Raw genomic sequence first — 15,186 nt, 5'->3', positions numbered from 1 at the left:
TCCTGTATTCTGGTGCATTTTGGGGATGGCTAATACTAAATTCAATCAGATTCATAGCATACATCATGATTTGTTGATATTGAGGCAATGATTCCATGCAAAGGCTTAGGCGTCAGGGCCCCTTACCCCTTGGGCCCCTGGGCCTGGGCCCGGTAGGCCCGTGCAGTAATCCATCCCTGCCGGGATTAGTGTGTGCTTCACCTCACTGTGTTCACTGTGTGCTGAGTGTGTTTCACTAATTCACCGATTGGGTTAAATGCAGAGACCAAATTTCCCTCACGGGATCAAAAAAGTATATATACTTATACTTATACTTATACTTATCATTAATGACTTCCTCTTTCTGCTGGCTTTTTATCCAAGAACTACCAGTTTGACTCTCTCCTATCTCTGAGATAAGAAATAAACATCACTGCGCTGATATTTTATTCGTAGGCTGATAGCATATCAAGAGGCCTTCTGTAGGCAAATGGCGCTCAGTTGTGAACTGAACCACTGGACGTTGGCACTAGAGGGAGCTGCTGTACTCAGTTGGTAGCACTGACAACATGCTGCGTATATCTTAGCATTTAGCGGAAGGTCAGGGTCAATGCCTGCCATTTCAGGCTGGACTATTAACCAGATCGCCTGTAATTTACAATGCTTGTTTGTAACTGAAGATGCTATAGTTGTGGGAGATACCTGGAAGATATAATAACCACCCTCACAGGTGTGACTTTATTCTCACAATAAAATTTTATTCTGCACCATAGAACACAGAATATGGAATACATCGCAAAGGCATCTTACAAAACACTGCCTATACACTGTATTCACCTGAGACAAGCTGAAATTATTCTCATTTTTTGTTTGTTTGCTTGTTTAATATCATATAGGCTATTTGTCATTCCCAACCATATAAAACAATGGACAATCAAAACAAGCAATAAATACAATACCAAATTTTTGTAGAACTACAGAGTTGCTGTAAAATGCAATTGAACTCTAAACTCTGTACTTCAACTCTGATCTATGTATTCACAGGCACTGTTACAATGGCATCTAGTTTCAATTATAAGAGAAATCTAAATACCTAAAGTAACATAGAAGAGTAAACATTTTTAACTTGTCTTTATGATACATTTTGCAGTGTACACCGTGTAAGTGTAGGTGTGTCATCCTGTTGAGATTTGTGTTAATGAGAGTTGCTCCAGGGCATCTTCACTTCTCAACGAGAGCAGGCAGCATGCAGGCGTGGATCATGGCCTCCCGCCACGCGCTCCGGCACTCGGCAATCCAGTGTGACACCATGTTGTTTTTGTCCGTGCTGCTGCTGCTGCTGCCTCGGCTGTTGCTCCCTCTCCAGTCAGCAGGAGTGCTGTGGGGCTTGCTGAGGGTTCCAACGAGGGCGAGGCTCGAGGTGCCGCGGTCGCCGCGGTCGCCGCTCTGCTTCTTTTTGGTCAGTGGCGAGCGCTGCATCAGCGTGGCGGGAGGAGCGGCGGTGTCGTCGACGGTGCTGGTGGACGCGGACAGGCGGAGCTCGGGGCAGCTGCTCTTGCGCCGGGCGTCGGGGGGGAACGAGACACGTGGGAAGCTGCCACTGCGTGGCCTGCACGTGGCCGGAGAGCGTCCTCCTCTCCCCTCCAGCCCCTGCGGGCACTCCGCACCCCCGTTACTGTAGAGGTACTCCAGCGGATCGGAGGTCACGGTGATGGGGCTCGGAGTGGAGCTGACGCTGGCTGGCTCAGGGGGACTACACTCTCCCTGGCTCTCCCTCTGTGTGAGCGCCGTAGAGACGGAGGACACGGGACACACTGCGTCTCTGCGTCTGAGTCTGTGAAGCCTTGGGCACGGTTTGGACATGTCCATTGGCGCCATGGACAGGATGTCCCAATCTGGTTCCCGCAAGGGGAAGGTGGGTCTGGCCAGCTGGCAGATAGAGAGCAGGTAGTCCTGCGTGGACAGAGACTGCTGTGGCTGGGTGCTGGGCGGTGTGTGCTGGCTGTTGGCCTGGTTCATGTCCTGCACCATCTCCTCATATCCCTCCCTGATGGTGGGCAATCCCCTCTTCACAAGGAGCCGAGATCTGGGCCGCATGACTGCTTGATGGCGAAGAGGAATGTTTGTGACGTACACACACACACACACACACACATCCATGTAGATCGTGCAGAACACACCCCCGCATGTAAACACCATGAAGAGACATTCACACATAAACAAAAAGAAGAAGCATCTTTAATTATTTGTAAACCACTAAACTATTTATCACCCACAATCTAACCGATCGTCATTGCATTGGTTTCTAATAATTGTCTCCATGTTGTATCAAAGTAATTGCAGCAGCACAAAAACAATCAATGCAGGTAATATGAGAAATAGGTTACGGGAAAATATGCCTGAGCCTGTCTCCATGGCAACCGTCTTTCCCATTATACCTCGGAGTGTCGGAGTGTTCTCAGATTACAGTGCTATCACAGAACACTCGCACACAGCAAAAACACAGTCACAAATGCAGAATCAAGATATATATATCTGTGCTTACACACAGACACACATAGACACATCCACACACACACATCCACAAACACATGACAAAATACAATCACAAATATTGATGTATATGCACAAGACAAGACATGCATATGCATACGCATACACATAAACACACACACACACACACACAAACACAAAGACACACACACACACACTCCATTATGAGGAGCAGTGTAAACAACCTCGCCTCCATTCCTCGATCCAACTTCCCACTCTAAAGATGAATATTTGGTTTTGTAACACATCTACAATCTAACACTGTAAAAGTGTATTTCACAGCCACAGCAGACGCATAAACATTCACGTTACAGGTAAACTGAATTTTGGGGTCAGTCCTCAAATTGCAAAACTAGCATGCATTCAAATTGTTAAGAGATGTAAAAGCACAACAGCAATACAATACATGCAATGTATGCTGTACTTATGTATAAATGCACAATTGACTATAAACAGCATGCGCAGTCATCGTGCACAGCTACTTGCACTCACAGCCTACGTTGTATACATACATTTGACACCAATATGCACTAACGCCAGTCTATGTTACAAATTATGCAAGGACCAGAGAATGGGTTTGTGCATGTCTAAATGCACTCAAACTAACCCCTAGGCATATGATATGATCTAACCCTTGCTGCGCTGCTGTGCCTGGTCCTTGTGCTGGATCTGTGATTAGCTCAAGGTTGTGTGCGTGCATAGTGCTCGGCAAATGCCCCCACCTGCGCTGCGCTGGGCTGGGCTGCGCTGGGTGTCTGCTGCCAGAGAGAGCGAGGAGCGTCTGCCTTGGCTGCTGCTTCCTCTGCTGCCACACCAGAGTCTGCCCTTCACTCCAGTCTCCACACACCACTCAGGCTCTCTGGATGATGAAGATGAGGTCTCTCTCCCGTCCTCTCTCTCTCCCGTCCTCTCTCTCTCTCTTTCTGTTTCTCTCTCTCCCTCTCCCTCCCTATCTTTTCTCTTTCTCTCTCTCCCTCTCTCTCTCTGTTTTTCTTTCTCTCTCCCTCCCTATCTGTTTTTTTCTCTCTATCTCTGTGTTTTTCCTTCTCTTGCACACCTCTCTCTCTCTCTCTTTCTCTCACTCCTCCCTCATCCCTCCCTTGGTGCTAAAAATAGGACTCATATTCCCATCCCTGTGGCCGTGCACAATCATTTGCCGAGTGGGTTTCTGTTGGTGTGGAGAAAGGGAGCACTGCTTAATGGATGGATTAGAGAGAGAGAGAGAGAGAGAGAGAGAGATGAGAGGAGGTGAAGACACTGAGAGGAGTGTGGGAGGTGAGGCAGTGGTAGGAAGAAGGGCAAGAGAAGAGGAGGAGGAGAAGAGGAGGAGAGGATAAGGAAGGAGGGAGGGAGAGAGGAAAATGGCCACAACACTGTCAAATCGGACTTGTGTTACTCTAACACAGCAACACGTCTCACTCAATTTATTTGGTCCCTCCATTTTATTTAGCTTTGCAGGACCAGCCAAATAGAGCCCAAGAATGCCCCTTCATCTTCATCCACAAGAAACAGTCAGACTGAGGATACAGAAGGTTGGAGAAACACAAGTGTGAAATATTAAGTGTTCCTGCAAATAGAGAGGGAATGTTGTTAGTTCATTACCACTCTTCACACTTTGGGTAATGAATTGCAGGATACTCCTACATTGAGTTATACTCTCATGAGAGACATCAGAGAAGGCAGGGTAAAAATAAACACAGGTCAGATTATTAAGGCATAAGCACACACTTCAACAACCAGGCTTGGAATTTCACCATTCTGGGGGCAAGGCCACTTGGCCTTCAGTTGGGCATATTTGGTGGGGGGCACAAAGGCCAAAGTTAACTATACAGTAGTAGCATATAAAAATGATCAAAGTTGTATTTAGCCTATTCACTGCAGTAGACCTGTATCACTGCATGAAACATTACAAAAACATGAAACATGACATATTACATAGAACTGTAAATCATCTGATCATCTAATAATTACAGATATCTAGGCTATATATAACATTTATTTTATATTTGGCCTGCTATGAAATCATGTATTGAACAATTTAAGCACAGCTCAGCTTTAAGAAACTCAAATAGCCTAGATGCATGCTTAGCATTTTGTGATCATTAAGGCTACTTTCACAAACTCTTAGTCAGCTGTCCTCTGATTTACCAGTATCTAAGCGAACATTTATTTTGTATTTGGCCCGTTATGAAATCATGTGGAACAATTTAAACACATTGTAAAACTTAAAGCCCAAATTTGGAGACATCCATGCATGTCGAAATTTACTGCAAATTCAAAACTGGATTACTCTGGAACGGCTAACTGTACAGGGGACTGCTTTACACCTTTGTGTTCGGTAAGGTCTGCTGTTTATTCTGATATATGGTTTGTCATGTGTTAAAGAAGGGTTCGTGAAGTATAAGAGATGAATGGGTAGGGAGATCATGGACGCAAAACCTTCAGTAGAATGTATGATTAAATTGAATTATATTACTTTTCTCGCGAACCGTTCAACACAGCAATTATCGGCTAACATCATTTAAAAGATGAGAAAAAAGCTATTTCATGTGATACTTGTGATGTCTGTGTGATGATGAGTAGGCTACTTCGCAAGTAGTTCAACTGAGAAGACTTGTGACGCACTTTCTTTCTTGCGCTGTCACTTTCTCCACTGCGTAAAAGACTAAGTTAATTTTCGCTGTGAATGCTACGATTATTTTGACAGACCACAGGCTATGCTACGCTATTAGTAGGACGCAAAGCAGAATATTGAAAGAAGGGGGCACCAAGGCCACCGTGGCCTGTAAACCTCTGATTTTCAAAGGGGCATCACGGCCAACGCAAGGGGCTACGTCGTGGCCGCCGTGAAATTCCTACCCTGTCAATAACTATTTAATTTAGCAACGTTATACCTTATAAACAATAACCTTGAAGATGTCTTTGATGTACAGTCTGTATTTTCATTATGAATGAGGACAAATAATGTAGTGGTGGTATGAGTAGGTAAATAATGAAATCAGTGCCAGCAGGTTCTTTTGTCTTTGGACAGCTTCACCTCACTCCAGTGTCTGATGGAGGCTGTTTATGTCTCTCTTGGAGCATCCTGGGGTGTGTTTTGTGTTGTTGAGGGCATGCTAATTAGACACCAAGGTGACCTTTCAATGTGTGATGTAGGGACAAGTAGGCCCACAGCTGATGAAAGAAAATTCAAATGGTCGCATGTTTGCATTATTATATCGCAAGACAGGGATTCTCAATTCAACACACAGGGAAGCTTTACACATCATCCATTTACCCGTTCATGTAGCAGACGCACTGATTCTCTCTATTGTCAGTAAGATAGTTAGACTTGTAGCTAAAGGAAGATAGTCGGACAGAGTTAAGGTGTAGTCTTACTAGCAGACATGGGCAGTATTTTAATTACTGTAGATGTATTTGAAATATGTATTTAATTAATTTAATATATATTTTGTCATTTGTATTTTGCAGGATTGGAAAAAATCAAATGTAGTTTGTAACAAAATACTTTGAAGGATTGTATTTAGAGTATTTCAAATACTTAAATACTTAAGAAAAATCTGTCATTTTTTCTCAAATAAGCAACATATTTTCATCACTCAGTTAAATATACTACCTATAACATGACAATAACATGGGCAGCCATGGCCTACTGGTTAGCACTTCGGACTTGTAACCGGAGGATTGCCGGTTCGAACCCCGACCAGTAGGCCACGGCTGAAGTGCCCTTGAGCAAGGCACCTAACTCCTCACTGCTCCCCGAGCGCTGCTGTTGTTGCAGGCAGCTCACTGCGCCGGGATTAGTGTGTGCTTCACCTCACTGTGTGTGCAGTGTGTTTCACTAATTCACGACAATACAGAGACCAAATTTCCCTCACGGGATCAAAAGAGTATATATACTTATACTTATATACTTAATAGGGTAGGCTTATCCAGGAGGTGTCCAGGAGCCGAAGGCCAGAATTTTGGTGATCTTGGTTTTGTCGGTTAAAGCTTTTTTCTTTGCTGTTTCTTGTTGCCTAGGAGTTACTCAATAAGAACAGGGAGGGTGCCCGGAGGGATCCCTTGGGCAATTCCCTATATTTAGATCCCAAGTTGACCTTAATAACGATTTGCCCATAAACATGCCAATTTCATTATCCTTTTGGAACGACAGCATGAAATGTAAACCCATTATCATTTTTCTTGCAGTAGTATGCCACATTGTGACCAACTTAGGAGTGATAGATCCAACTTTTCTCTTTTACAATCCCCTCTGGTTGGAAAAAAACCAGATAAGTCAACCTTATCACCCCTTTGCAAGGACAACATGGGGTGTAAACCCATTTTTTTTGTGTCAATCTTATGTCACCATGTAGACAACTTAAAAGCATTAGATCTGTCTTTTCTGTTTTATCATCCCCTTAGAACAAAATCTTTTTAAAAATGTAAAAACTTCAGGAGCTTGAATTGTCAGGTGTGTCAAGTGCTACACGACTAAAATTTGAAAACGATACAGATACGATACTGAGGGAGAACATTAGGACATTGACCCCATATGACCATGACCTTTGACCCTATGATCTTGAGTACCTAGGCAGAACGAAATTCATCTGGCGAGAGTCAGGTTATGCATTAATAGCACAAAAAGGAAATGGAAATGCAGTTCAGTTTAAAGAGGCCGACCTGTGAAATTTGTTGTACTACTTTCATTTCACTTTATCACTTTACTGTTGCGAAGCCTGCTTGTTGCGAAACTGTTGCGAAGCCTGCTTGTTGTCAGTTCAATCATCGTTTACATTGACATGGGACGGTGATTACATTTATTTTACCAGATCTACTTCATAGGAGCGCCAATGTACAGAATTAATAGGCTCCTGCCTGCCAATCAGAAAATAGTTTGTCTTGTCTCTTGGGGATAGGTTTTCAATAATATGCCTTGTAGTTTCTTTTAAAAGTTTGTATACCATGATTATTGTTTGGGTATTTTTTGTATTTTCTAATTACTAATTAAATACATTTTTCACATCAGTATTTTGTATTTTATTTTGTTACTTTTTTTATGAGCTATTTGTAGTTTGTAACAAAATAGTTTTTGATGTATTTGTGCCCACCTCTGCTTACAAGAGATACAAAAGACATTCCAATATAGCCAGACAAACAAAATAATGAAAGAGCAGATGGACAAAAAGAGGAAAGAAGATGATTCAAGGGTAAAATGTAAGAGGCCGGTGGCAAGCAGGGGGCTCGAGTCTGTTTTAACCGTTTGCAAGCACCTGTGGTAGGCTATATGAATGTGCTGTTGTGGTAAATCAGGTCTTGAAATGTGTCCCTGAAGTAAGTCTGAGCTTAGTTATCGTTGCTGATGTGAAGTAAGTCTGAGCTTATTTATCATTGCTGATGTGAAGTAAGTCTGAGCTTAGTTATAGTTGCTGATGTGAAGTAAGTCTGAGCTTAGTTATCGTTGCTGATATGAAGTAAGTCTGAGCTTAGTTATCGTTGCTGATATGAATTATCGTTGCTGATATGAAGTAAGTCTGAGCTTAGTTATCGTTGCTGATATGAAGTAAGTCTGAGCTTAGTTATCATTGCTGATATGAAGTAAGTCTGAGCTTAGTTATCGTTGCTGATATGAATTATCGTTGCTGATATGAAGTAAGTCTGAGCTTAGTTATTGTTGCTTAGTTATCGTTGCTGATGGGTGGGGTCCCATCTACCACACCTGCATAGTGCTATTCAAGTATTCAGCATTGTTCAGTATTCAAGTATTGTATAATATACCACATAGGTATAGATCCACACTATCAGCCCACACACACACACACACACACACACACACACACACACACACACACACACACACACACACACACACACACACACTTTAAAAGGCTTAAAGGAAGGAAAATGCCTGTGCCGGAAGTTATCATAAATGCTTGAAGCCCTGCACACACATACACACACACACACACACACACACACACACACACACACACAATGTAAGTATAAGACAAAGACAACAATCTCAGCCACATAACTGACCTGATATCAATCTGTTTGGACTCACATGTACAATCCTGTGTGTGTGCGACTGATTACGTGATTTTTTTTTCCAGACATGTGCCATTTATTTGTCTAATTTAAACCAGTGAAGGCTTGCTTTTGTTGTTCTCATCACACAGGTGCGTCTGAGCATCAACTGGACTAACCATTTTGGTCTCAAAGACATGGGCTTTCAGGCCGTTTTAGATTTGGATGTAATTTAATCTAGCCTTCAGAAGGATTTATAAATAGCCTGGTTGCATAAGAAGACATAATACTGATTTTAGATTGAGCACAGCACAGAATTCCTTTAGAACAGTCCGAAAGTAGTCTCTAAGCTGTTATTGCTTTTGATGGAGGTTCTTTAAAATAAAGTAAAATGTCTCACGCTGCAAAAATAAAGTTGCATAATACACCCTTTTACCTCTGTATCTTCATAGTATACACAGTTTCTATCAATAGCAAATAGTAAACCGATAGTAAAATATTAATGCATGCAGGGCTTTGCTTAAATAAAGGTACAACACACTGGAAAAGGTTCTTTCTCTCCCAAATAACTGCATGAAATATTGAGCATTAGCAATGCATTTTGTGTCTTTTGGGACTGTGAAAATATGAAGACAGGGGCAGTTTTGGTACTCAGGCCAGCAGAATAGTTAAAGCAACACTAAAGCACTTTTCCTCTGTCGCACGCACGCTATTTGTTTATCCAGCACCGGCTTCGAAAATAACGATGTCCACAGACACTAGAGTATGTTGCATGATTTTAAGAAAGTATAATGTATTGCGACATCAGAATCAAGTCAAATTTGTAGTTTCTTATGTTTCATTCCATCGAACTAGATCCGCTATACCCGATCAGAAAACTTACATAGTGCGGTTATAGCCGATAGATGGCCTCAAAGCGAATGCAGAAGTGCCGTTCACCCTGTTACGAGTTTTCTGCCACACAATGTAATGTCAGTGTAAAGCAATAATTGCAAACTCTGTGATGCCAAATGTTTCGATTCTTCTTCTGGATAAATTATTTGTTTGCATTTCAAATCAATATAAACAGTGAGGAGAGGACATGTTATTTTTTGTAAATACTGTGATCATGCTAAAAATAATAACACAGCTGTTAAATAATAAAGGAAATCCCTACTGCATTGCTTCAGTGTGGACCTTTACAGTCATGGGTTTCATACTGCATTGCTAGTGTGGCCCACAGGGTTTGTATCTCTTTGTAATTACAACCATTGTTCTCTAAGATATCACATATTTCTAGTAAAAATAAGAAATTATATAAAGGTATAGCTATCACAGAAAACCACGGATTTGAAGTATTGACTGGTCTTGTTATTAATAACAACCTTTTTGATGGTGACTCTAATTGTGGAAATCAGATGGGTATACTTCACATTTTGTGGGGACAGCTCCAAATCTCAGTAACAGCATCAGCCACACTAGAATAAATGTCATACCCAGAGTTTGCCTCTATACTGCCACCTTATGGCAGAACATGCACTTTTCTGCCAGAGCAAACAATACATTCCAGGATGTAGTTAGTGTGCTATTCACATCCTCTTTTGAATTATTAAGTGTTGTGTTATATTGCAACGTTGAACAATAGTGAAAAAACACATATGTATATATTGGCAGTCATTGTGTTATTTTACAAATATTAACCAAATATAAAATCTGGAATAATGTACACAATGACCAACAATTATTTCAATTGCAAATTTATTAAATTAATATAAAAAAGTCACTTCTTTGTTGTTTTAAGAGAGGGCGTGAGTACTGTGAAAGATACTTGTCTCGGGCTCTGGTCTGTTGCTCTCAGTAGGTGCGCTGAAATGCTGCCCATGCTGCAAGCACCTGCATATAGTAAAAGTATCAAGCAATCCGCTGTTTCATAGCAAAAGTGGAAACTCTGAGGTAAGCTGCAGTGATAATGGGAAAATAACGCAAAAGACAGTTCAATAAATATAAAAATAAAAATCTAAACCATATGTACAAAGTCAACAATGGCAAGTCGTTTTTACAAAAGATGTTAAACATTGTGAACTAATTAATTATTAATACCACATTTTGGGTTGCTTGGAGATTGTCTCAGTGTTTGGGAACATTTTGGTCAACAAATACAATATTTTCATGAGGACCTGATTTTTGCCAGAGTATAAAACTCAAGACCACAGATGAGCTACTTACACTATAATCAAGAAGCAGCAAAGAAAGATGTGCAAAGAACATTCCACAGGGTGCAATAGCAAAGATTTGGGGTTTTTCAGGATATAAGCAGCCTTGCTTATAAAAAGCTATCATAGGACATTTAACTTTTTGGATTGAATGAAAACAACATGAGACAAAATGTGTTTCACTGTGTCTAGACTATATGTATGAGCATTGTGTGTTTACTAGACTGTATAGTGCTGTCAAAATTTAAGTAACATGTACAATCTTACTACTCTTTCTGACTGAATGGGTTGTTGCATATTTCAAAATATCCGTAAAAAAGGTAAAAAAAGTGCAAAATTTGCAAGCTGGCTTTCCCCTTCAAACATTGTTAACCTGTAAATGTTAATGTGAACATGTCTTTATTATCAATGAAAACTTGTTCAATTCAACCACGTTGCAGTCATTAGATTTAGCTGGGCCAGCGGTTGGCTAACGAACAACAGTAGCCATAAGACTCGACGGATCTTCTCAAAAGAGCTGAAATGTGATCTTGACACGATGACTACAATTTGGAAAAAAAAGTCTCTAAGTGATAAAATGGCAAACATCTATTGTACCACTGGTCTCCTTCTCAATCGTTTGAACAAGTCCTGTCTCCTTTTCTCTGCCAGAAGCTGCTGAATCCGTTTATTATGTGTTCTCTCTTGGGATGGGTGAGGTCGTTTCCTGAGAAGAAAGACATTCGGAGAGACCTCGTTGTCGACGTCAACAATCTTGTACGACACGTCGACAGAGTTATTGTCTCTCCTATCCTCTGCTTTCGGGGGCATAGGGGTGGTGGGGGGTGCGCTTGTGACCAACAATCTGGTATTTTTGTGAGGGTGCGGGATTGAGTCGCCTCTGGACTCGACAGTGACAGGTACAGGCTTAGTGGTAGGACTCCAGGACCTGACCACATCCAACCAGGATGTGGGGACGTAGGACCTGGGAGCTGAGGAAGTCGTTCTTGGCCCTGGAGTGGTGCAGTCCCATTCGGGATCCCATTCGGTGTCGGTGCTGATGGGAAATGTAGTCTCCTCATAAGTGGTTGTAGGGCTCGGCGTAGTGTGCACCTCTGTACTGAAGAGGTCAGTGGCGCTCACTGTGGTCCTGTGGGCACTGGTGATGGGGACCTCGGGGAAATAGTCTTCAGTGGGATCAAAATAATCCTCCGCGTAGGCCGGAAAGGTGGACGTGGTGTGCGGGCTGGTCTGCGGAACTGGCGTGGTGGTGGTTGTTGGCCTGGTCCAGTTGGTGGTGGTGTAGTTGGCCTCGTTGCAGGCCTTGCAGCACATCTGCTTGTACACTTGATTGGAGCAGTACTTGCTCAGCATCTCCATCCGACAGAAGACAGACTTGTCCCCCTTACAGGGCTGCCCTGCAAACACAAACCAGCAGAGGTCAGAGAAACGAACAGGTCAGGGAAAGAACTGACCAAGCATTGAGAGCACACTGAGAGGAGTGAATGAGGAAAAGAAAGAGAGAGAGAGGGGGAGAGAGAGAGAGAGGGAGAGAGAGAGAGAGAGAGAGAGGGAGAATAAGAAGATAAAAAGATTAAAGCAGCACAGCCCATGCAATCGTATTTGTGCGTTATATTTCCCTTGTTTTTATTTCAGAAACCTTGCAAAACCTTAATGAGAAGAAATCAAGGAAAGCACAAAATCCTTGTGCACATGAAACGTCTAATCATAATTAGAACATCGCACACCGCACATCACACATTGGAGCAAATGTATCATAAAGCCCTGTGTTGATCCCAAATGGATTCAAACAAAACTCAAAACAAGACAAAAGGTTTCAAAAGAAAGGTCTCTATTCTTATATTTCAGTTACTATTGCAACGGTAGTGCCTGTATCAGAAGCGAACATTCTATCAAAAGAATCTGGCAAAGCATTTCAATTTCATAAGGTTAACAGATCAAAAGGGCAAGCCAGCTCCAGTGGACACACAGTGTGCACGCATGCTGCTGGTGTCCACATAGCTCTACCATGTGCTGGAAAAGTCCTCAGCAATCACGTGTCTAATTGGATAACTGAATAATTATGGTCATTGAGGGCTAATTGTTCAGAGAGCACAAACTAAACTTCTGTGGCCAGACTACTGGGGCTGATGGAGACGTTGCACATTTTCTTATGCCACAGTGCACATGACATTCAAGGGAAAGTATGTGAGCATTTAAACAGAGAAGAGCAGAGTTTGATCATTTACTGGACACAGCTAAGAAACAGAAATCTTGTGGAGGACTCGATTCTTTCTGCACTCCACCCTGTCTGATTCTGATTCTGGAGCAGTTCTATATAGAAAACGCATGTGATATCAAAAATATGCTGTTTGTAATGTTGTCTCATGGCCACCACACATAAAATCATGACCACAAGATGAGAGAAGTTATACATACTTTTACGATTAGGCCTACATACAGTAATTCATTCTGACAGCAGAATTACAACAGTGCTCTTTAGTATATAAGCAAACCTTTTTTTTTACACATTTTCATGCCAGTGTCCTTCCACGCCAATCTGGCAAGATGAATGTCCAGACAGAGGTCAACAAAATATTGATAATATAGAATATCCATAATTATATAACATGGGAATCTTCAAGAGACGTTGACGTTTAGTTAAATATAGTTATCATCATTTGATATAGTTGATATACATGTATGTAGATTTCTCTCTAAAGAGTGGAAATGTTAGTCATTATGTAATGTTGTTCAGTAAAGGCCCTCTGATTTTATACAGCTACAATAATACACAATAATACAGCAAAATGCATTTGGTGTAAACAGACTCATCCGCTCTTTGAATAGCTGCCTGTTCTTTTCATACAAAGAAAGGTGACCTTGAAGAGGTGGCATTACACAATGTTTGTCTGGCTCATTTTTCCAAAGTATAGGCAAAGAATATTTCATTAAGGGGGTAAAAGAAGGACTGAGGTAAATATATCCTTTACATGTTTCTCAAATGAATGCCCAGTCTAGGTTTTGAATAAAGGCTGCTATTAACAGAGATACAGTTGAAGACATGTTTGATTGTAAAAGAGATATGGCAAAATAAAGTTACAGTCTGTCCCTCAAATGCACATATGTGTGTACAGGTTTTCACACTGGCGGTAAATTTCAGAATATAGGTTCAACCAACCTGTCAGATCTAAATACACATTAACCGTTTGCTTCAAAGTTCAAGTACAATCTATGTAAAAATATTAAGTTTCCCCACAAGAAGAAGAACGTCTTTACGGCTTAATATTGCTCATGTCCTTCCTTTCAGAGACTTCACTACAGTGTGAAATAACAGCAACAGCTTGTCAGTTTTCATCATTTCTCTCAGGTGTTGGAGTGCACACCCAGTTCAAACGACCCTCTCTCTGTGAGCCAGTCAGTCACAATCTGCATCGGCTCTCTGTGCATCGGAACGGGGACAAACTCCCAATAGTTTATCCGAAGGCCGAAAAGCTCGACAGAACCAGCTCTCCCCCCTGACTCAACACAGGTACTCCTACTGACAGACTGCAAGGTGTCAATCAGGGAGATGCAGCAGCAGCAGCAGCAGCAGCAGAAGGAGAAAAAGGAGGAGGAGGAGGAGGAGGAGAGGTGGAGGAGAGTCAGCAGAAGAAGGAGGAGTGAGCCTCCAGGCTGAGGTCGAACAGAGGAGGAGGAGACGGAGGAGGTGGAGGAGGTGTTAGTCAGGGTAGAGAGCCTCGCAGGCAGAGAAACACACAGAGAGGAAGGACCCAGGCCAGCAAAGGCTCACTCCGCATGGGCCACTGGCCGTTATACAGGGGACATTTACTTGAGGAGGTCTTGGGCGCAGAAACCTTCGGGTCAGGTCTGGAGAGCCACTGGATTATGAAGTTTCTTGTGTGATCTGGGGGGGGGGGGGGCAGAGCATATAGAACATAGAATGTGTCGTCTTTAGATTGTGTTAGTATTTACATACCACTTACGTATACTGATTTATTCTATATGTTACATATTTGGATTTGATTAACCCTACAATCACATTTGCTACAATAGACAATGACAACTCCAACAACTTACCACCTAGTGGGTGTTATGAGCTGGTAAACGAGGCCAGTTAGGGAAGCAAGTAGGTGGCTGGCAGATAGATCGTACATGAGCTCAGACGTATGTTTTGGAGTTTTTAGATTTTTTTAGAACTTTTACAAAATATAAAGGCACAAACCCTGTATTAACATTAACTGTATTAATTATAAACCCTCTCATTTGTTAATACAGAAATACTGCTATCTGTGAGTTATCTGTGACAAAAAATATTATGGGCTTGAAATTGTGTAAAATCCCTGACCGCACCATTAACTATCAAGCAATGTACGTCAGATCGTCTTCACTCCGATTGGCAGTCACCTTGCCGCATCGCTCAGCATTTGCATTAAATAGACTTCATGTCTATTTTGGCCCAGCCTTGCTCGCG

At 42.0% G+C, this 15,186-nt stretch overlaps 2 protein-coding genes across 2 annotated transcripts in view; both read right to left on the bottom strand.

Annotated features, from left to right (window-relative positions):
- Window positions 1–633: 633 nt before the first annotated feature.
- Window positions 634–3,468, bottom strand: si:dkeyp-72g9.4. Its single transcript, XM_042093033.1, has 2 exons — window positions 3,255–3,468; window positions 634–2,078 (listed from the first exon to the last, which is right to left on the bottom strand). The coding sequence occupies exon 2, from the start codon at window positions 2,074–2,076 to the stop codon at window positions 1,201–1,203; it is 876 nt and encodes a 291-aa protein (XP_041948967.1). The 5' UTR covers window positions 2,077–2,078; window positions 3,255–3,468; the 3' UTR covers window positions 634–1,200.
- Window positions 3,469–10,261: 6,793 nt separating this feature from the next.
- The window catches only part of adamts2a (ADAM metallopeptidase with thrombospondin type 1 motif, 2a), a 49,522-nt gene continuing 44,597 nt past the window's right edge, over window positions 10,262–15,186 (bottom strand). The window contains 2 exon segments of the mRNA XM_042092084.1: window positions 10,262–12,130; window positions 14,545–14,619. Of these exon segments, the coding sequence (XP_041948018.1) occupies window positions 11,322–12,130; window positions 14,545–14,619 (884 nt within the window). The 3' untranslated portion in view covers window positions 10,262–11,321.

The sequence above is a fragment of the Alosa sapidissima genome, chromosome 5 (genome assembly GCF_018492685.1).
Source record: "Alosa sapidissima isolate fAloSap1 chromosome 5, fAloSap1.pri, whole genome shotgun sequence".
Lineage (NCBI taxonomy): Eukaryota > Metazoa > Chordata > Actinopteri > Clupeiformes > Clupeidae > Alosa > Alosa sapidissima.
The sequence above is the reverse complement of the archived record's forward strand: the minus strand, read 5'-3'. Positions and strand labels throughout refer to the sequence as shown.

Excerpts from the sequence above, each read along its gene's own strand:
- si:dkeyp-72g9.4 (XM_042093033.1), bottom strand. The coding sequence starts at position 2,076 with ATGCGGCCCAGATCTCGGCTCCTTGTGAAGAGGGGATTGCCCACCATC.